This window comes from Bactrocera dorsalis, chromosome 6 (assembly GCF_023373825.1).
Source record: "Bactrocera dorsalis isolate Fly_Bdor chromosome 6, ASM2337382v1, whole genome shotgun sequence".
NCBI lineage: Eukaryota > Metazoa > Arthropoda > Insecta > Diptera > Tephritidae > Bactrocera > Bactrocera dorsalis.
Genome location: NC_064308.1, coordinates 2,065,514 through 2,090,050, shown reverse-complemented (window position 1 = coordinate 2,090,050; position 24,537 = coordinate 2,065,514). Strand labels below are relative to the sequence as shown.

General features: G+C 36.8%; 2 protein-coding genes across 16 annotated transcripts in view; one reads left to right on the top strand and one right to left on the bottom strand.

Annotated features, from left to right (window-relative positions):
- The window catches only part of LOC125779126 (uncharacterized), a 497,385-nt gene extending 475,523 nt beyond the window's left edge, over positions 1–21,862 (top strand). Inside the window, exon 2 of the mRNA XM_049459718.1 lies at positions 19,025–21,862. Within this exon, the coding sequence (XP_049315675.1) occupies positions 19,025–19,923 (899 nt within the window). The 3' untranslated portion in view covers positions 19,924–21,862. The remainder of the gene's footprint in view (positions 1–19,024) is intronic.
- Positions 1–24,537, bottom strand: part of LOC125779099 (glutamate receptor ionotropic, kainate 2) — a 2,985,835-nt gene that overhangs the window by 2,342,355 nt on the left and 618,943 nt on the right. The gene's annotated exons all lie outside the window — the stretch shown is intronic.

Here is a 24,537-nt window from a genome sequence, read left to right as displayed (position 1 = left end):
TTACAATTTTTCTGGTTTTTTATTTTCGTTTGTGTGATCGTTCTTTTTTGTGTAAACCATGGACGCACAAACGATGCAGGGCTTAATAACAGCAGTCATAAGGACTGCCACTGAAATAACAAAACGAGAGTTCCAAGGAACCATTGACTCATTGACTAACAGACTGGCGACTTTAGAGACCCCTACAAGGGTAATAGAATATGCGCCTGTTACAATCACAGGCAATGTTCAATGTGACGAATCTCTGGACGTGATAAAATCGCTGCCCGAATTCAACGGGACACAATCACGGTATGTTTCGTGGAGAAATGCCGCTCAGGCAGCGTATAAGGTGTATGAGCAATATGACGGTAGTTCCCGTCACTACCAAGCGATAGCGATCATAAGGAACAAGATTACAGGAACAGCTGACACCGTGCTTGCTTCTTTCAACACGGTTCTAAATTTCAATGCGATTATCGCCAGACTAGATTTCACTTACTCTGATAAGAGACCCCTTCATATGATTGAGCAAGAGATGTCGACGTTGCGTCAGAGCAACAAGAACATCCTGCAGTTCTATGATGAAGTAGAACGAAAACTTACCTTGCTCGTAAACAAAACAGCGATGTCATATAGTGGAAACGCTGAGCTAATCAGCACTCTTAATCAAAAATATCGACAAGATGCGCTACGAGTGTTTATTTCAGGTCTTAATAGGCCTCTATGCGATGTTTTGTTCTCCTCGAGGCCTGCCGATATGCCCACAGCACTAGCCCTTGCACAAGAGATAGAAGCTAACCAAGCCAGATCTGCATTCGCCTATTCGTTCCTCAATAGGAAGGAGCGACCGCTTGGAGCCATTCAGAGGGCAACCCCGTTCATCCCCCAGGATCTCCCTCAATATCGAAAAATGGAAGCCACCCGACAGGATGTGACACCGATGGAGGTCGATCCATCCCTTTCTTACCATCGACAGAATAGACAGCAATTGCGCCAATCGATTAACCAAAGCCAGGGAACCCAACCAGGATTCACTGTGAATCCTCTTTCTCAGAGGAATCCGTTCAATACTTACCGGTCCCAAGGAAAGCAAGAAGTAGCTCAAAAGAGGCGAGTGGAAAGCGACAGACAGACGGCACCAAAGATGCAGCGCGTAAACCACTTAGGAACGCAGGGATATGGGGACGAGAAGCAAGGGTGCGATGAAGACTATAGTGGTGACCAGAATATTAATAACGGCGAGGACATACAGTACGACGACCAATACTTGGACGAACCTATTGATGAAATTAATTTTTTAGATCAAAGTCCCTCCTGCCATATGTAAGTAGATCATTCGCAGGGAGGGAATTAAAATTTTTAATAGACACTGGTGCCGCGAAAAATTATGTTAAGGACTTCGATTTCCTTAAGGGCATTAAGGAGGTTGAGAAGCCCTTCCTTGTCAACTCAATCCACGGGACTGATAACATAAAACATAAATGCACTATACATTTCTTCGACCAAAATGCTCAATTCTATATTCTGACCTCCCTCCAGACATTTGACGGTATCATAGGGTTTGACTTCCTTAGAGAAATAGGTGCAGACCTAGACATGAAGAACGGGATTATTCACTATAATGGTAAAAGAGAAACTCTTAGGCATTTCCCTTGTCGAGACGTGAACGCTATCCTGTCTACTAATAATCGCGAAAATCGAATATCAAAGTTAATAAAGGAGCATTCAGGAGTGTTTGCCGCACCAAATGAGTCATTGCCTTATAATACAAATATTGTAGGAACAATAAGAACCGTTGATGACAATCCAGTCTATTCCAAAAGCTACCCATATCCAATGGCTTCAGCCGACTTCGTAAATCGAGAAATTTCCGATCTGCTCCGCAACGGCATAATAAGACCTTCACGGTCACCGTATAATAATCCAATATGGGTTGTAGGAAAAAAGGGACTTACTGAATCTGGAGAAAAAAACATGCGCCTGGTTATTGATTTCAGGAGGCTCCCTAAATTTTCTACAAGTCGACCTGTCACCATGATTTCCCGGACCTTGTCATCCACTGAAGAAAATTACGCTACAAATGAGCGCGAGCTCTTAGCAATAGTCTGGTCCCTCCAGAAATTGAGAAATTATCTTTATGGTGTTAAACAGCTTAACATCTACACAGACCATCAACCCCTTACGTTCGCCATATCGGATAAAAACCCAAACGCGAAACTTAAGCGATGGAGAGCATTTGTGGAGGAATTTTCCCCTAAATTTTTCTACAAGCCAGGGAAAGATAATGTCGTAGCGGATGCGTTGTCACGACAGCATATTAATAGTTTGGAAAATTCAGGCTCCTCTACGGATGCTACAGCACACAGTGAGGTATCACTCACTAAAACTATTCCCACAATAGAGAATCCTATTAATTGCTTTAGGAGTCAAATAATTCTTGAAGAAGGTAGCTCCCCATCGAAGACTTCAAAAATAATTTTTAAAACGCAGATGAGGCACCATGTCATCTTTAATGACAGAAGTGAACTACCGAAAATCATAGGGGACTGTGTTAATCCTAATGTTGTAAACGGACTATTATGTGACCTACCAACACTTGCAAGGATTCAAGACGAAGTATTAACGAAATTCCCAGGTGTAAAATTTCGACATGCAACGAGGCAAGTGATAGACATAACCAATGAAGACGATCAGAAGGAGATATTGGAAACCGAACATAATCGGGCCCATCGTTCTTTAAAAGAAAACCTGCAACAGATTCTAAAGGAGTATTATTTCCCCAGAATGCGACAGAAATTGAGGGAATTAGTAATTAACTGTAAAATCTGCCGGGAGGCCAAGTACCAACGCCACCCCCCGAATCCGACGGTAGGCCAAACCCCTATACCACAGTATCCTGGAGAAATTCTCCACCTCGACATCTATTCAACGGATAAGAAACATTTCCTGAAGTGTGTCGACAAGTTCTCGAAATTCGCGATAGTTTCACCCATTGCTTCCAGGTCAATAGTTGACGTAAAACAACCTATTATACAGATTCTAAATTTTTTTAAAAATACAAAAACCATAGTTTGCGATAATGAAAAGTCCTTCAATTCGCAAACAATAAAGTCACTGTTGAGAGATAATTTTTCGGTGACCATGTTTACAACCCCTCCGCATCATAGTACCACTAATGGGCAGGTCGAAAGGTTCCATAGCACATTAACAGACATTGCAAGGTGCACTAAACTTACACAAGGACTGAACGAGACGGTGGATTTGATATTGCTTGCTACATCGAAATATAATAGGTCGGTTCATTCCGTTACGGGACAAAGGCCTATAGATGTAGTTCATTCTATTCCTCAGCAATTACGAGAAGACATCGTGAACGAAATTGTCAGGGCACAAGCACTTGAGTTAGGTCGATTGAATAAATATAAGAAGTTGAAAACATATCAACCCGGTGACAAAGTATTTGTTAAAACCAATAAAAGAATTGGCAATAAATTAACAAAATTGTATGTGGAAAATATTATTGAGCAGGACTTGGGAACTACGGTCATGATAAATGGTAAACGGGTTCACAAGGCAAACTTGAGGTAAAGCAAGTTTTTTTCTTTTTTCCCAGATACTCGTTGTTGACGGTTATTTCTTGGACGCAGGCGAAATTATTTAATTACACCAACTCACACTACATGATGATTTCAACTGGGAAAGTTGCTATTCACGACCAATATGGTATTTTGCTACATAAAACTAACTTGACGAATTATGAAACTATAGCGACAGATACGGAAGGGCTGCTTGAACAGTTTCCACATTCTCCTGCAAGGAAATTGCTCCAAGCGGATGCTGGTCAGATCCTCGTTTTATTGGAGACTCTGAAGACCCATCACCGACATTCACGTGGTATCAACATTATAGGTACTGCACTGAAATACATCGCAGGGACACCCGACTTCGACGATTTTAACGAGGTCGCAACCAAAGAACGTGAACTGATTGAGGCTAATGAACGACAGATTACAATTAACACTCAACTTCAGACAAGAATAAATAATCTGACACGAGCAATGAATGACCTACTTAAAATTACAAAAGAAAAAATTGTGGACACAGGGCATTTATTTGGGTTGGCTACAGCAAGAAACAGGGCAGTACTAGCAGACCTCACAAACATAGTTCATTCAGTAACACTAGGAAAGCATAACATAATTGATCCCGTCATTTTAGATAGTGATGGTACTAAAATTTTGCTATTTGCCGAACACTTTGCCAATATTACTATAAGCGATATTTTAACAGCCTCTAAGCTAAGAATATTGCAGGATAGTGATAATATTTATTTTGTAGTTAAATATCCTAAAATCAGCAGAATTTGTGAAAAAATTAGGCTTTTACCTGTAATTCATAGTAAGAAGATAATTAACTTAGAAACAGATATAGCAGCACCAACCTCTCACAAACTGCAAAAATGCTGCAACCTTTACATTTTGCCAGCCACTTGCTTCAGCCTCATGCGTGGAACAGCTATTGAATCATAATTCAGCGCAATGCAAAACAACTTCAGCAGAACACATCGCCCCTATTGAAGAAATTGCCGACGGACTAATAGTGGTAAATGACCAGTGCGTTGAGATCTCAGAGGGAACACGGTCAAGCGTTACTATAAAGGGCACCTTTCTCGTTATGTTTGAAGGTAATGTCACCATAAACGGAACTAATCATATCAACTGGAAAAAAGTTGTTAAATCCCACCCCGCAGCCCCTCCTTCAACGATAGTGAAGTTTACGGAACATATAAAAACTCTATCATTGCCGTATCTGGAAGAGGTACATGTAAAGAACTTAAAGCATATTGCATCACTACAACAAGAAATGGCAACCAAACATTTGATCTCGATTGGTTCACTGGGGCTAGTGGCTACGATCATCATTTTTATGATAATAGCCTACTTTTGGTCCAGGAAGCAGCGAAAGCTAGCCATCATTGAAGTGATTAGAAACGCCGACACTGCAACTCCACCCGACGTGTAAGAGGCACCCGAGGACGGTCGCTTTCAAAAGGGGGAGTAGTTAACACACATAGCCAAACCACCATCTGTTTATTCATTCCACCTGCAGTGCGTCGAACAACAGCAATAACAACAGTATGCGAAATCAGCGACAATAACATTCCCATAGGTACGGAAAGTGCTGACGCTTTGTCTGCAGAGTAGCGTGTGACAGAAATAACGACAACAACGGCGAACCGCAGTGGCATTGGCTTTTGTTTAGGGAAATAATTAGTCTAAGACCGACTCTGTAACCGTAAAGATTTGGCAGCTCCTGCATAGCAGGAGAAATAAAAGTTTCAAAAAATTAAAATTAAAGAGACTTCATAATTTGTATTGCCGGCCGAGCTATTCAAACACGGCGGCGAAGAACTGATAAGGAGCATGCATCAGCTTCTTTGTAAAATATTGTCGGACGAAAGTATGCCCAACGATTGGAATCTAAGTGTGCTATGCCCAATCCATAAAAAAGGAGACCCCACAATCTGCGCCAACTACCGTGGGATAAGCCTCCTCAACATCGCGTACAAGGTTCTATCGAGCGTATTGTGGGAAAGATTTAAGCCCACCGTCAACAAACTGATTGGACCTTATCAGTGTGGCTTCAGACCTGGTAAATCAACAACCGACCAGATATTCACCATGCGCCAAATCTTGGAAAAGACCTGTGGAAGTAGAATCGACACACACCACCTCTTCGTCGATTTCAAAGCTGCTTTCGACAGCACTAAAAGGAGCTGCCTTTATGCCGCGATGTCTGAATTTGGTATCCCCGCAAAACTAATACGGCTGTGTAAACTGACGTTGAGCAACACGAAAAGCTCCGTCAGGATCGGGAAGGACCTCTCCGAGCCGTCTGATACCAAACGAGGTTTCAGACAAGGCGACTCCCTATCGTGCGACTTTTTCAATCTGCTGCTGGAGAAAATTATTCGAGCTGCAGAACTGAATCGAGCAGGTACAATCTTTTATAAGAGTGTACAGCTGCTGGCGTATGCCGATGATATTGATATCATCGGTCTCAACACCCGCGCCGTTAGTTCTGCTTTCTCCAGTCTGAACAAGGAAGCAACGTAAATGGGTCTGGCAGTGAACGAGGGCAAGACGAAATATCTCCTGTCATCAAACAAACAGTCGTCGCACTCGCGACTTGGCTCTCACGTCACTGTTGACAGTCATAACATTGAAGTTGTAGATAATTTCGTCTATCTTGGAACCAGCGTAAACACCACCAACAATGTCAGCCTAGAAATCCAACGCAGGATTACTCTTGCCAACAGGTGCTACTTCGGACTGAGTAGGCAATTGAGAAGCAAAGTCCTCTCTCGACAGACAAAAACCAAACTCTATAAGTCACTCATAATTCCCGTCCTGCTATATGGTGCAGAGGCTTGGACGATGTCAACAACGGATGAGTCGACGTTGCGAGTTTTCGAGAGAAAAATTCTGCGAAAGATTTATGCTCCTTTGCGCGTTGGCCACGGCTAATATCGCATTCGATGGAACGATGAGCTGTACGAGATATACGACGACACTGACATAGTTCAGCCAATTAAAAGGCAGCGGCTACGCTGTCTAGGTCATGTTGTCCGGATGGACGAAAACACTCCAGCTCTGAAAGTATTCGACGCAGTACCCGCCGGGGGAAGCAGAGGAATAGGAAGACCTCCACTCCGTTGGAAGGACCAAGTGGAGAAGAACCTGGAATATCCAATTGGCGCCACGTAGCGAAAAGAAGAAACGTCCGTTGTCCATTCCTTTTGTTCAGTGGGTGTATAGGTATGGTGAGTTGTGTTGGTGTCATCAGCTGTGGCGAATCAAGCTGTCTTATTAGGGTGCGCCAGTTTTCCCGAATAGAGTGGGTGGATGCTAATGCTTAATGGTGGATGGTTAAATCATTTATATGGCTGGTCGAGCCTTTAATTATTATTTTATTAAAAAAAAATTTATTGGTTGGATTAATTTTTTTATAATTCTCTAGAGGGTCCCTTGGGTGGTGAATCGCTGCTTTTAATTATGTAATTTATTGGTTGTACAAACCATTAGTTATACTCGTTATTTCTTTGTTGTTTTAATTAAGGACATTTCCTAGTATCGTGATCGCCCTTACAAAAGTCCCAGTATGACAGTTTTTTATATTTAATACTTGGGCTATTTCCCATTTCTAATATACATATATTCTAAATATATTTAATTTTAATTTAAACTTACAAATGTATTCTTTCGCTGTCTTTGTTATAATACCTGCTAGTGATGCTGTTGTTGCTACTGCTGTTGTTACGGCTGTTGCCACGTCCGCTGATGTTGTTACCACTGCTGCTTGGCTATTTTTGCAATTTAAGTCACTCTTTACTTTTTAAAGTTTCGTATTTTGTTGATTAGTTATGTTCTAATTAATTATTTTAATTATTAGTTTTTGAATAAATTTAAAAAAGTTTAAAATTTCTTGTTTTTGTTATCCATGTGATTGTGACTTCGTTGCTTGTTCTTAGTCACACAGTTATTTTTTAATGGAGGTTTTTAAATTACACTTTTTTGGTCACTGTTACTTTTAGTTATTTTTTTTGTGAAAGTTTTTCACTTACACTTTCTTTGGTCACTGTTATTTTTCAAATCAATTCCTTAAAAAAAATTTCTTGTTTTTATTATCCTGCGATTGTCACTTCGTTGCTTGTTCTTACTCACTTTATTTCAGGTTTTGAACAGTTATTTTTTTAGAGAAACTTTTCACTTAGGTATTGTTACTACATCCTTGACTTGGTGTAAATTATATTATTTTAACTTAACTTTTTAGTAGGCACTTTAACTTCAATTTTTTTAACTCATGCCAAACTATTTTTAATGACAACTTTTTATAATTTTAATTTCACAATTTTTGATAACACAACTTTTTGTAAATTTTACTATACTAGGCATTTTTTGACTCGTGCCAAACTATTTTTAATGAAAACTTTTTATAATTTTAACTTCACAATTTTTGATAACACAACTTTTTGTAAATTTTACTATACTAGGCATTTTTTGACTCGTTCCAAACTATTTTTAATGAAAACTTTTTATAATTTTAACTTCACAATTTCTGATAACACAACTTTTTATAAATTTTAATATACTAGGCACTTTTTGACTCGTGCCCCACGTTGGGCGCCAATTAATTCTCGCAACGAGGGAATTTAAAAAATATATATATCTTATATCCGCGAACGCGCAGATGAAATGAGAACAGTTTTGATTCTTGTGGATTGCCAAATAAAATTCAAATTTTTATTCTGAAATACTAATATACATAAAGGGTGATTTTTTAAGAGCTTGATAACTTTTTTTAAAAAAAAAACGCATAAACATTGCAAAATCTCATCGGTTCTTTATTTGAAACGTTATATTGGTTCATGACATTTACTTTTTGAAGATAATTTCATTTAAATGTTGACCGCGGCTGCGTCTTAGGTGGTCCATTCGGAAAGTCCAATTTTGGGCAACTTTTTCGAGCATTTCGGCCGGAATAGCCCGAATTTCTTCGGAAATGTTGTCTTCCAAAGCTGGAATAGTTGCTGGCTTATTTCTGTAGACTTTAGACTTGACGTAGCCCCACAAAAAATAGTCTAAAGGCGTTAAATCGCATGATCTTGGTGGCCAACTTACGGGTCCATTTCTTGAGATGAATTGTTGTCCGAAGTTTTCCCTCAAAATGGCCATAGAATCGCGAGCTGTGTGGCATGTAGCGCCATCTTGTTGAAACCACATGTCAACCAAGTTCAGTTCTTCCATTTTTGGCAACAAAAAGTTTGTTAGCATCGAACGATAGCGATCGCCATTCACCGTAACGTTGCGTCCAACAGCATCTTTGAAAAAATACGGTCCAATGATTCCACCAGCGTACAAACCACACCAAACAGTGCATTTTTCGGGATGCATGGGCAGTTCTTGAACGGCTTCTGGTTGCTCTTCACCCCAAATGCGGCAATTTTGCTTATTTACGTAGCCATTCAACCAGAAATGAGCCTCATCGCTGAACAAAACACGCGCGCGAAACACATTTCGAACCGAACACTGATTTTGGTAATAAAATTCAATGATTTGCAAGCGTTGCTCGTTAGTAAGTCTATTCATGATGAAATGTCAAAGCATACTGAGCATCTTTCTCTTTGACACCATGTCTGAAATCCCACGTGATCTGTCAAATACTAATGCATGAAAATCCTAACCTCAAAAAAATCACCCGTTATTTAGACAAATGTGGTTTTTGTAAATTTTTTGTTGGTGACATATTCACATGTGTACGCATATGCGAATGCTTGTGCATTATTTGTTCGGCAATGTATACAAATATATGTACATAACATATAAGTATATTTGAAAGTATGAACATGCATATCAATGCGCGCACATATAATATATATACATATAAGTGATAAAATCATGATTTGATTTTCTGAATGCGCACATGCATACATTTATATGAGCAGATAATAAGATTATGATATGAGCATGTGCAAAGACATGTGCAAAGACATAAGATTTATGAAATATTATTTAAATAATAATATTTCAGAAAAATTAGATTTGAATGTTTTGTCAGCAAATACGAAGTTTATAATAATTACCATGTTCATAAGTATCATTTTCTATTGGTTCAAGAGGAAAACTCTCATCTTCTACGTCATCTGGTAGAGGAGTTAACCGGCCTTTACTTTTTTTTATTAATAAGAAAAGTTCTTCAGGACAGGATTTATCAGATATATTTTTTTTTTTGAGTCTTATATAAAATAATTCATCCAATTTATTGGTATTTTTTTATTTTCAACAGATGAAACTCAGAATGTTTTTTAAATCGACCTTTTACTAAATTTCTCCTTTCTGTAAAAAGCGTTTCGATTTTTGTGATAGCATGTTGTTTTTTTATAAGTGGTAAGTTCATAACACTCCAAATCTCTTGAACTTCTTCTATAACCTCGGCAGCACATTCACGAATTGTTTTCTTTAAGATCTTGTAATTAAACATGAAATAATTAAAAACATCTCCATTTTTAGGCAGCTTGCGTGATGGCAAATTATTATGAACGGCACCCAAAAAATAAACATAATTTTACCTATTTTCCGGCATCAGTAATATATCTTTACAAAAAAATAACAGTAAATATCCACAGATCTCAAATTAAAAAATAGAAACTAATCAGCTAATGCAGCCAATTTCATCTAATCAGCTGTGTCACATACATACTTATACTAACGACTTCTATGAGGTCATTTATGCAGTTTTACACTGGCGGGGTTATATAACTGCCGTTTCAAGTTACCGGCATCCTTTGACGTATAAAAATATATATATATCTTATATCTTATAAATTTTACATCATAAATAATTTATATGTCCGCGAGACTTATAAATAAAATTTGTAAAAAGTTTAATCTTTTTGTCTTCATTATATTTGTTAATAAAATTATTTTTATCTTTTACTGTACCATATAACAATCAATAAAAGTACAAAAACTACTTGTTTAGATCATAAACATTCCTAGAAAAATTGATTTAGTTTGTTTTTTTCGTTGGAAAGAAGTTTGATAAGTGTTTATCAATAATTGAAAATAAAAATCATATAACAAATTGTAATTGAAAGAGCAATAAAAAAACGGTGTTGATTCTATAAATTCGAGAAAGTATCATTTTTATAGAGAAGTTATTTTCCTACAAAACCATACCTAGGGTTTTTTTATATTTGGCATTTTAAATTATCTATAACGAAAGAATAATTGAAAAAGAAAACATTTTTTGACGAAAATTCTTATTTTTGCGAGCGCTAACTGAAAAATGAAGATAAAGGGCTCAAATTTTGACCCAATTTTTTTTCGTGACTCTCAATGAAATTTTGATATGCGACCGAAAAAAAAAATATTTTATTTATTTGGCACAGTCTGATACATGGGTACATATATATTGTTGTGATAAATTTAAATTTCTATTAGTAAGAAATATAATACAAAAATGTTTATAGTATAGTATATTATGTAAAAATCAAATTAAATTATTAAATATGCAAATTGACTATAAATATGATTATGCATTCGTACAAAATATCATCTCATATCATAATTATTTTTACATGTCAATATGGAATTGCTGAGGGTAAAACATAAAAGCATACAAACATAAGTAGGTACATACATATGTATCACATACAACGATCCTTTGATTGAAAGCTAACATGAAGCATGAAAATATCGCGATGCTGTTTTTGGGAGTTTCATAAGGAGCATGCATACATATGTATGTATATTTATGTCTCTTCATATTCATATCATATCATCATGGGCATGCATACATATATGTATTTATGTCTCTTCATATTCTTGGGTATGTGAGACAGAGAACATAAAAAAATGTCTTTATGTTCTAGGTGGGAGAGGTTTGTTTTGTACACATTTTTCGCTGTTAAAAATGGAATAAAATATAAACAAGCAAAACGAAATTCGAAATTCTTCGTGGGTATGCAAGTTAACGATAGCCTCCGCATAGAAACCTTACCATAACTGTAAATAAAATTGAATCTTTGCACTTTGCAATTACACTGTCTCATAAATTATAAATATAATTAACGTTTTTGATTATATAAGAATTCGATATGCTTTTTCCGTTCTGAATCCAATAATCCATTATTATCAAAACAATATCGCTCGCCCTCACAAGAAAGCATAACAATAACAATCGTAAAGAAATCAGAACGCTTAACGTTCTGCTGGAATTTGCTGTCACAGCTAAAATTGTAATTAACTCTTTGTTCTGGATGCTTACACTTCAGCTTTAACTTTAAGTAAATAAAACCAAAATGTATATAACGGGTGATTTTTTTGAGGTTAGGATTTTCATGCATTAGTATTTGACAGATCACGTGGGATTTCAGACATGGTGTCAAAGAGAAAGATGCTCAGTATGCTTTGACATTTCATCATGAATAGACTTACTAACGAGCAACGCTTGCAAATCATTGAATTTTATTACCAAAATCAGTGTTCGGTTCGAAATGTGTTTCGCGCGCGTGTTTTGTTCAGCGATGAGGCTCATTTCTGGTTGAATGGCTACGTAAATAAGCAAAATTGCCGCATTTGGGGTGAAGAGCAACCAGAAGCCGTTCAAGAACTGCCCATGCATCCCGAAAAATGCACTGTTTGGTGTGGTTTGTACGCTGGTGGAATCATTGGACCGTATTTTTTCAAAGATGCTGTTGGACGCAACGTTACGGTGAATGGCGATCGCTATCGTTCGATGCTAACAAACTTTTTGTTGCCAAAAATGGAAGAACTGAACTTGGTTGACATGTGGTTTCAACAAGATGGCGCTACATGCCACACAGCTCGCGATTCTATGGCCATTTTGAGGGAAAACTTCGGACAACAATTCATCTCAAGAAATGGACCCGTAAGTTGGCCACCAAGATCATGCGATTTAACGCCTTTAGACTATTTTTTGTGGGGCTACGTCAAGTCTAAAGTCTACAGAAATAAGCCAGCAACTATTCCAGCTTTGGAAGACAACATTTCCGAAGAAATTCGGGCTATTCCGGCCGAAATGCTCGAAAAAGTTGCCCAAAATTGGACTTTCCGAATGGACCACCTAAGACGCAGCCGCGGTCAACATTTAAATGAAATTATCTTCAAAAAGTAAATGTCATGAACCAATCTAACGTTTCAAATAAAGAACCGATGAGATTTTGCAAATTTTATGCGTTTTTTTTTTAAAAAAAGTTATCAAGCTCTTAAAAAATCACCCTTTACCAGAAGCATCACAAGTCAATATGTCATCCGAATTGGCGAAGCCCAAATGTAGTAGATTTTACAACAAAATTGATTTCATTCATAAACGCAGGCGCATATTCCACAAGCGACCTCGCTTTATTCATAAAAACAGACGCCGTAACATCTCCCCGAGCATGCCTTTGCCTACAAAGCTAAAAATCATAAATTGAACATCTTCTGGTGTTTGTTCTAAGAAAGAAGTGAAAAAGTAGCAACATAGCTGATGTCGATTTACAATATTTGTCAATTCTGAAATATTTTTCTGTGGCTCGCAAAAATCAGCGTCGATATGTATCCAAGTTCATACAGAAACATACATACATATATGTATATGCTGGCTTGGTGGCGAAGCTGTTACAGCGGCAAAGGAAGCGGTGACAATCGGCGGTCATTCGTTTATTTTTTTCGGCACAGCTTGGATTTTCTACCAACAACACAATGTTGTGAAGCTTTGTCGTCGCGTCAGTGCTTCGACAAAAGCATATTTCTATACTTAAACAAAATTATTTCAACCGTTGTATATTTCTATCATGCATAACCAAACCATAAATAGGACTGCGCAAGACAAGTGTCAATGGTGGTGTTGGTGGTAAGCGCTTGAAAAATCAAGACGAGTACACGGGTTAGAATTTCGACGGAATTTAAATTGTAAAATAAGAATTTTTCATTTTGTAATTTTTGTTGAGCTGCCGGCACTGTTGCAACATTACTTATAAGCAGTTTTGACATCGTGACGAGAAATAGTTTATGGGCAGCGACGCTTGTGCGGGAAGATGTGTTGATACGTATGTTGTTGCTGCTTTTGCTTCATTCATATTTTGAAACTATTTGTAGCCACATACACATAGACGTGTTTCTTTGTTTAGCTGAAGTCATATTTATGTTGGTATGGTTGTGATAGACAAGGGATTCCCTGGTGCACATATGTATGCACATGTGTACATATGGGGTATTCCATACCAAATCGACGGGAAACGGTCAAAACTCTAAAATTAAAATTGTGAAGTCAAAATTCCGGAATCAAAATTCTGGGTCGGCCAAATTCTGGAAATCCGAATTCCGAAATTTCTTCGCTTTTTTTGGCTGCATTTCAAAATTCTGGTTTTCATAATTCCGGAATTTACGTTTTCCAGAATTAATTCTGGAAATTTTTTCCCCAAAATTTGAGCCAAATCGAGTATTTTATATAAATTTGCTTATACATATGTATGTATGTACATAATAATATAACATAAACAAAACATAACCTCCAAAATAATTCCAAAATTCAAACATGTTTATCGGAAAGACAAAAAACAACATTATTAACAAATAAATATCAAATAGATACTACATTAATGTCATGTTTGAAGCAATATGCTTTAAATACGTTAAGTGACTTAAATCTAATCTTTTTTCATTACTCTTGTAATTTGTTGGTTTTTTTCCATGAATTTTCTGTTTATTTTTATTTTTACGCCGTTTTTTACTTTTTGTACTTGTGTTTCAGCATAAATAAGCTCCCTTTGTAAGTCAGATATCAATTTGTACAGCGTCGCACGACTTTTTCCAACAATGACTTTAAGGCGGCAATGCCAAGCTTCCACACTGTTTTGCGTTCTTGGAAAAACTTTCGATCTAGGGTAATCGAACACGGACCAAAATTGTGTTAAATATTTAGGCTGTGACTTTTTACCAAACACATAATTTTTTTCAAACCATTTTGAAAGTTTTTGCAAATCGCTGTCGTCAAATGAATTACGCAAACTTGTGTAATACTCTGAGATTTCGCTATGAGAAACCAGTGCTAAGCTTTTAAGCATTCGTACTTGGATTGAAAACTGCTCGCTGCTGCCATATTTGCGGCTTAGTCCGAAAATATTTAATAATCATTTTATCTTAAATGCAGGAAGTTGCGGTTATGCAATAAATTTACCCTTATTTTTGAACTTTTCGCTAAATAATTTTCCCGAAGTGGAAGAGGCAACCACTCTTCCGTGCAAATGGGAAACACTCCCTTGGTGCAGAAATAATAGCCATTTCGAAATCACTAATTATACGCGTCGGATTCAGTTGGATACCATAGTTCAATGCGACGTTCTCCAACTCAATAAAAAAATAAATATACATTGACTTCGATTTTTTGGTCATAAGACAGAATACCAGCGGAACAATTTGCCCTTCTACTCTTCCGTGTATGGAAAATAGTTGCCTCATCATCGTTGGAACAACGTCAAATGTTCCGTCCATAATCCAGCAGTCGCTCTCATTTAACAACTGCAGCCAAGATTTTGTTCCAAATATAAGAATGCATTCGCCATCAATAACTTTCTCACTTAAAGTAAATAGTTGACCTTCCAAAACATAAAGTGATAAAGGAATGTCTATTTCTTCAACACAAGTTGGGTCTTTAAAACATTTCAAACTGTTCCGTTGTCTTCTATTTTTTAACTTAAGGGGTTACATACGTCCAGCAGCACCAAAAATGCGCTAAAAGAAAAACTGTTTTAAGAAGGGATAACAATGAATATAAAAAATTTTATACAATGTTTATTGGTACTTAAAGTTTAAAAAAAAAAATATTTTTTAATTTTTCTTTACAAAAATTAGTACATAAAATATCACGTGCCACAAAGTACAATAAAAAAAAGTTGCTCCACGGTCTGCGTGATAACTCATACAGTTTTTAACATTTTTGATGCGGTTTTTTTTTAAATATTCGAAAAGTTCTATAGTCTGTCGAGCCGAATTTTTTAATTTCGAAAAATTTTCCAATTTACGGAATTTAGAAAAACAATGCGTTTTACGTCATAAATGTCACACTTTAATTATGTTTATAAAATTTTTTAATAAAAATATTGGCAGATAATCTCTAATATGTTTTTCTGTCATAGATACCGAACGCTGAATTATTTGGCTAGGCTGCAGAAAACTCGAGCGAGCCATATTTTTAACCAGATTATTTGTTTCTGATACCGATTTTTTATGCGCACATGGATCATGAGAATGTTCATTTCTTTTTTTTCGTATAACATGTTCACAGCCATCAAATTGTGTGACAACACGCACGGTACATTTGTTTGTAATTCGTTCAGAACAAGTCCAGTTAAATGTTTTCTTATTTTTTCGTTCCAAATAGAAGAAGTAGCTGTCGACGTTTAACATGTCTTTTCCTTTATTGGACTTCACCACAGTTATATTTGAAATATTTAGCACGTGTTTATTAATGAATTTGCAGTAACACATGGCTTAGTCAGTACATATGTATATACATATGTATGTAGGTACATAGTAAACTAAATCATTATGGTAGTACAAAAGAGTAAATGAAAAACAACAAACAAAGCAATAACAATAACAAATACCATCATGCAATTGTAAAAAACTACTTACTAGGCAATAATCATTAATTACAGAATTTTGCCATTCAGAATTTCGTTATCCAGAATTTTGGACTCCAGAATATTTACTTCCATAACTTTGATTCCCGGTGTTCCGACTTCCGGAATTATGAATGCAGAATTTCCAAAAAAAAGCAGAATTTTGACCCCAACCCCAAATCGACCACTTTTGAACCCGACCCCTTTAGATTTTGCTGAAACGTGTCCATCCTTTTCTACCCTTTGAAAATTATTTTTGAGAATTTTTTTCAAAATTTTTTGTCCAACTTCAAAAAAGGTATGAATTTTTCAAAACAATGGCTTTTTTATTTTCAAATAGCCATAACTGTAGAAATTGACTTTTGTGGACCTTTTTTTTAAATTTTTGTTTTTGAATGAACTTTTCGAAAAAATACACGAAAAAAATTTAACACGATCAATTATATAAAAAGAACAGTTTTTTCGTCATTTTTGGGAAGTTCGCCATTTTTTTCCTCAAAAAAGACTTCAATTAATTTGACAACAATCCCTGCTAATCTCGGAGTGGGCCGATTGTTTTTTATATTTTTTTTTATTTATTTAAAAAAAATGTCAAATTTTCAAAAATGAAAAAAAAATTTTTTCGTAAACTTTATTTCTATCATATAAAAAATATATGTTATGGTTATAATTTAGACAGTATGAAGAAACCGTATTCATAAATCGATAAACACTAGCGTCTAGTATACTGACTATACATATGTACATACATATGTATGTATGTTTGTACATACATATGTATGTACATAGGTAAGTCTATAATTGTCCAACCCTTGTTTGTCGACCTTACTAATGGTAAAAATTTGAATCTTGGTGATTATATTCGTAAATTAAGTCTATAAATTGAGAATATTATATCATAAAATTGTTAAGTTATATGATAGAAATAAAGTTTACGGAAAAAAAAATTGTTTCATTTTTGAAAATTTGACAATTTCTTTTAAATAAATAAAAAAATATAAAAAACAATCGGCCCACTCCGAGATTAGCAGGGATTGTTGTCAAATTAATTGAAGTTTTTTTTTGAGGAAAAAAAAATGGCGAACTTCCCAAAAATGACGAAAAAACCGATTATTTTATATAATTGATCGTGTTAAATTTTTTTCGTGTATTTTTTCGAAAAGTTCATTCAGAAACAAAAATTAAAAAAAATGGTCCACAAAAGTCAATTTCTACAAAAGTTATGGCTATTTGAAAATAAAAAAGCCATTTTTTTGAAAAATTCATAACTTTTTTGAAGTTGGACAAATAATTTTGAAAAAATTCTCAAAAATGTTTTTCAAAGGGTAGAAAAGGATGGATAAGTTTCAGCAAAATCTAAAGGGGTCGGGTTCAAATATGGTCGATTTGGTATGGAATACAATATACATTTGATGTTCACACCGTTGTTCTCATCGAGCCTATTAGGAATGCAAAAATTGCCAGGCGTTTGGACACACCAAGAACTTCTGTGGCAAAATGTCAAAGTGCGTTAAATGCGGTGATAAGCACAAAACCATAGAGTGCCAAAAACCAAAATGCTGTAACTGTGGCAAAAGCCATCCCGTAAACTACAGATAGAGAACGTTTATCATAGAGAAGGTTCATGGCTAACCCGGTCGAGATGGAGGAGTTTCACCACTGCCAGCTCGGCAAGAGAAGTTTTAACATTTTCGCTTGAACAGAGCTGAGCGTGAAATAAAAATTATGTATATATTGCTCTAACAGTCGTATGTACATATGTTCGATCTTTTGCTTATATTTTTATACGTTTATATGCAAATATGTGTATTCTATGAATTCTTTTTGTGCATATTAATGAATACATGTGCAATTGAATAAATTTGAATTAAATAACTTTTTCAGCAATATTCGTAGATTATGTGAAAATAAAGCCTATTTTTTTAATTATATTTGTAATTGATATATTCATACTTACATATGTGTAAGTTATATTTTTCTCTAACCCGGTTGAAACCCGACGTTCAGAGTTATATTTTAATTTAAGGCCACTAAAACCCGCCAAAGTAACAAACCACTTTTTTATTTAATAATATTTATTTAAGTTGAAGACGAAGCGTCAGCCGCTAAAGTAATTTTTTTTTAATTAATCCCTTAGTCTAACGAAACATCATTATTTATACCCTAGCTTAACATACGATATCTCATTAACATTCTTAGCCGAGTGGGTATTATATGTTAAGTACATTAACATAGTGGATTTCTATATATAGATAAATAAATTTAACATGAATAGTAACTATGTAAAGGGATTGAGATCCACATATATGTAACTTGTATACGTCATTACATATGTATATAACAAACTATCATAATAAATATAATTAAAACAGAGATGTATAATCACATGTATATGTACGTGTGAGGGGAAAAGACGGTAGGATATTCGCTCGGCCTAAGACAAATTGCTGGGAGGATGGAGTCATGTTTAGAAGTTCACGCAAGTGAGGAAAGTTCTCTGATTGCCATTCACCTGGGAAGGGCCAGAAACGATTCTTTTACATGTGACTCAAGCAGCTCACGACATCCGGTTCCATATAAAGGAGCACAAGATTGGTGTGGGATCCGTGGTGGGAGAGAGACTCCGTCGCCGAGTACTATCATTCACTGCGGTGAATGAACGTCTAGCCACAATCCGCATCAAAGCGAGGTTCTTCAACATATCGCTGATTTGCGCCCACGCCCCGACGGAAGAAAAGGACGATGTGACCAAAGATGCCTTTTATGTGTGCTTGGAGCGCACTTATGAGAGATGCCCCCGCTACGATGTCAAAATCGTGCTTGGCGACTTTAACGCCAGGATGGGCAAAGAAGGTATCTTTGGCAATACGGTCGGTAAATTCAGCCTCCACGAGGAAACATCCCCAAATGGGTTGAGGCTGATCGACTTCGCCGGGGCCCGAAATATGGTTATCTGTAGTACTAGATTCCAGCATAAGAAGATTCATCAAGCTACCTGGCTGTCTCCGGATCGAAAAACTACCAACCAGATCGATCATGGTCTTAACATCGACTCGAACCACTATCTTGTTTGCATCCGCCTCTGTGTAGCAAAAAACGCACGCCAACAAACACAAGGAAGGTTGGACGTCGAGAAGCTGCAATCACAACAGATAGCCGAACGATTCTCTACTCGGCTTGCACTCCTGCTCTCTGAGAGCACTCGTCAACAACTCGGTATAAAGGAACTGTGGGACCGCATTTCAAACTCCTTACGTACAGCTGCAACCGAAACCATTGGTTTTCGGAAAGTGCAAAAGAACAGCTGGTACGACGAGGAATGCCGTGTCGCAGCGGAGAGAAAACAGGCTGCTTTCCTCGCAACGTTACGATCGACCACAACACGTGCGGGATGGGATAGATACCGAGAGTTGAAGAGGGAAGCAAGACGCATTTGTAGACAGAAAAAGAAAGAGGCCGAAATGCGTGAGTACGAAGAGCTTGATAAGCTGGCCGGCAGTGGTAATGCTCGAAAACTCTACGAAATAATGCGGCGGCTTACAGAAGGTTTCAAGACCGGAGCATACTCCTGTAGAACCCTCAAAGGTGATCTAGTCACCGATGCCCAGAGCATACTTAGATTATGGAGGGAACACTTCTCCAGCCTGCTGAATGGCAGTGAACGCATAACACCAGGAGAGGCGAACCCGATTCCCCAATCGATGACGATGGAGCAGACGTTCCATTACCCGACCATAAAGAAGTTCGAATAGCAGTTGCCCGCCTGAAGAACAACAAAGCGGCAGGAGCCGACGGATTGCCGGCCCAGCTATTCAAACACGGCGGCGAAGAACTGATAAAGAGCATGCATCAGCTTCTTTGTAAAGTATTGTCGGACGAATGCATGCCCAACGATTGGAGTCTAAGTGTGCTCTGCCCAATCCATAAAAAAAGGAGACCCCACAATCTGCGCCAACCACCGTGGGATTAGCCTCCTCAACATCGCATATAAGGTTCTATCGAGCGTATTGTGTGAAAGATTAAAGCCCACCGTCAACAAACTGATTGGACCTTATCAGTGTGGCTTTCGACAGCACGAAAAGGAGCTGCCTTTATGCCGCGATCTCTGAATTTGGTATCCCCGCAAAACTAATACGGCTGTGTAAGCTGACGTTGAGCAACACCAAAAGCTCCGTCAGAATCGGGAAGGACCTCTCCGAGCCGTTCGATACCAAAAGAGGTTTCAGACAAGGCGATTACCTATCGTGCGACTTTTTCAACTTGCTTCTGGAGAAAATAATTCGAGCTGCAGAACTAAACAGAGAAGGTGCCATCTTCTATAAGAGTGTACAACTGCTGGCGTATGCTGATGATATTGATATCATCGGTCTCCCGCGCCGTTAGTTCTGCTTTCTCCAGACTGGACAAGGAAACAAAAGAAAGGGGTTTCCACAAATTTGCCCAGTACATCAAATAATCCACCCATTGGTAATAAAAGTACTGTCAACAAGCTGAATCGTGTACAGACGAGTAATGTCACTTTTTCTGAAGTACTGAAAAGCAACTCAAACGTAGTGAACGAAAAAAAACACAAAGATGACCGAAGACCTACTAACTCAAATCTTTGATATGTTAAATAAACAAGAAAAATTCAACAACGATCATTATGAGGATAGAAAAATCAGTACGCACAATATTCAAACCACAACTATTACATTAAAAGCAATGAACCAACCCTTGTCAATTACTGCAATATATTGCCCGCCAAGATACAAAATCCTCGTTGAAGAATATAAAGAACTTCTCAATATGCACAAACACAAATTTATTATGGGAGGCGACTTTAACGCTAAGCATGTTTACTGGGGATCTCGCCTAACGACAGCTAAAGGGCGAGACTTACTCCAGGCAGCTCAAGAAACCGGGTGTGAGTTTGTATCGACCGGAACACCAACTTATTGGCCAACGGCCACCAACAAAATAACAGATGTAATAGACTTTTTATAACCAAGAAGATATCTCGAAATTTCATAGAAATAGAAGGTGGGTTAGATCAAAGCTCTGATCACTCCCACATATTATATTTAACAGTTAGTGATACAGTCATTAAAAGAGATCTTAGTCTGAAGCTATACAACAAAAATACGGACTGGAATTCGTTCAAACAAATACTTTAGACTAAAATAAAGTGTCCGAAAATCACAACAATTGAACAACTAGAGTTAGAAGTTAACACATTTACGAAAGATATTCAGCAGCTTGGGATAATACTCCGGAAAATTATAGATTCAAATTACCCGAAAGCAATTAAAATCCTTCTAATTAAGAAAAGAAAGTTACGACGGAAATGGCAACAAACTCGCTCACCTCTCGACAAAACCAGCCTTTATAAGGCAACAGCTGAATTAAAACGAGAAATTGCTAATATTAAGAATGAGTCAATTAATAAGTATTTATCTCAACTATCCGCTGACGAAAAAGATGATTACTCACTCTGGAAAAGTACAAAGTATCTGAAACGCCGAACAAGTCACTTTGCACTACTAAAAGTTGCTTCCAATACATGGGCTAGAAGTTATTGGGATAAAGCTAATGCATTTGCAAACTACCTAGCTGAAACCTTTCGTCCAAACGAGGATAGTGAAATCGCGTTCCTCAGTAGTATTCAACAGGATCATGCAACAATCCCAGCAATCACCATTCGTGAACTTAAAAGTGAAATTAAAAGGCTTAAAGTTAAGAAAGCAGCTGGCTTCGACTAAATTACAGCTGAAGTGTTAAAACAGTTACCATACAAATGTTTACGGAAGCTCACTTATCTTTTCAATACAGCAATCCGTCTGACACATTTTCCTAGCCTTTGGAAAGTTGCCGAAGTTGTTATGGTTCCTAAGCCAGGAAAGGATCCTCACGTAGTCTCGTCATATAGACCAATTTCTCTACTCCCACAAATCTCAAAACTTTTTAAAAAACTAATTTATCTAAGATTAAAATCTGTAATCGACGAAAAGCAGTTAATCCCATCGAATCAGTTCGGTTTTAGAAATAAGCATTCCACAATAGAACACATTCACAGAATAACATCAGAAATAAAAAAATCCCTGGAGGAGGGAAACGTATGCTCAGCTGTATTCCTTGACGTTGCACAAGCGTTTGACAAAGTATAGCACGAAGGCCTTATGCAAAAACTAAAATCATGTCTTCCGGTTGAGTATTGTGCTCTTTTAGAATCGTATTTTAACATGATATGACTGCAAACAGTATGACTGCTATCTTTGCTGATGGCACCGCAATACTATGGGTCGAAAAACCAGGAGAAAAAGCTGAGCCAAACCCGCAACATGCAATCAACTCTGTTGTAAGTTGGACTAAAAAATGGAGAATAAAACTAAACGGTGGCAAATCGGTTCATGTAAATTTTACAAACAAATTAATCACTTATCAACCTATAAGTATTCTAGATGTTTGCATACTATACGCAAATACAGCTAAATATCTTGGCATCACGCTCGATGCTAGATTACATTGGAAAGAGCATATTAAAATAAAAAGCATTGAACTCAATCTGAAATTGTCGAAAATGAAATGGCTAATTGGGCGAAGGTCAAACCTGTCCATACACAACAAATTACTTCTGGTGCGCAACTGTGGGGATGTGCCAATGATGGCAGTATTAATATTATACAATGTTTTCAAAACAAGGAGCTAAGAGGCATTGTAAATGCTCCCAGGTACTGCAGAAATGCTGATATTCATCGAGACCTAAGGATGAATACAGTCGCCGAAGAAATAAGGAGTCAGGCAGATGCCCAATACAATAGGCTTAAATGCACATGTGAACGAGGAGGCGAGAAATCTTCTTTTAGACACATGCCGCTCTAGTCGACTATGTCGAAAAAACCACATTGCTTAGTTGGAAGCTAAAATATAAAGAAATTAATTATATACCATATATGTATGAATATTACTATTAATTTCTATGTAATTTGTTTTTAAGTTATTCAAATCAAACTGCTCGTTAGTTTTGAAACTAGTTGTAGTGATATCAAACATTGTTAAAGTTTTAAAAATGTTTGAATAAAAGATATATATATATATATTTATTTATGAACAACTTTACTACTTAACGCACTGTAGAAATAGAATTCTTTGAGGTTCAGCGTTTCCGCCGCGTTTATTTAAGTGTACCACATAACACCTATGGTCACGAGGAATTTTTGACAGTTATTTGCTGCTGGCGTTTTCTTTTAAGCGGTAGTTAGGCATCTCTTTTATTTTTGTACTGAACGAAGGAGCGAAAAAGGTTCAATTATGGATACATAGCACTGAGTCGCATAAAAAAATATTGCCTTAAAACAAAGGCGTAGTTACATTTACACCCCAATTCTGTGCATTAGACAAATTAATAAAAATTCTCAAGTTTTTTTATAAAATAAAAAGTTTTATGGTATTGTGTGGCAATCTTGATAAAATATAAAGCATCGGAATGCAGAGCTTTTCCCACACGTGTGGTGTACAAAATAATCTAACCAGAAACATCTGATTTCTGCTGAAATTATAAGTATTATTCGCCCTATTCTCATGCCCTCACAAAATCACCACCTCACTACTGTGAGGGTTTTGTTATTTGTGAGGATTTGCGGGGGGATTTAAAAAGCTGAAATGCTCACAATTGTCTCACAAATTTTTGATGTCTGAAAGCAAACCTCATAATGCGAATCGATTTCAATTAGTTTCTTGAAATAGAATGAGGGAGCTATTCTTCCAAAGACGTTATCTATATATATAAAAATTAAACCCGTTTTCCATTGTCACGGCATCACGCGTGAATAGCTGACCCGATTTCACTAATTTTTTTTTATTGTATTTGTTATTATTAGCAGAAGGTTCTTATTTAAAAAAAAAAATACGAAAGTTGCCGAAAAACGCCTAGAAACAGTCCTTTTCTTTTTCCCATACAAACGTTTTATCTATATATATAAAAATGAAATGGTATATAGTTATTTAGTTGTAACGCTAAAACTCGAAAACGGCTGAACCAAATGAAATACTTCCTATGGGGGATTTGTTTTTTATTACCACGCGCAGGTCATGTCTTAAAATCAGAATAAAATATTAAGGGGGCGTGGCACCTCCCATACAAATTGAATTTTTCAAGTCAAATATCTTCAAAAGTGTTTAAGGTAGGAACATGAAAATTGGTACAGAGCTACAGGATAACAACACCACTCTCACCTATAAAACCGGCGGCTATCGAATAAGAGGGCGTGGTATGGTACCTCCCATACAAACTAAATTTTTTAAGCAGAATATCTGTGAAGGGAAGAAGGGTTCAAGGTAGGGACCTGAAAATTGGTATAGACCTATATGGTATCAAAAGCCTTCTT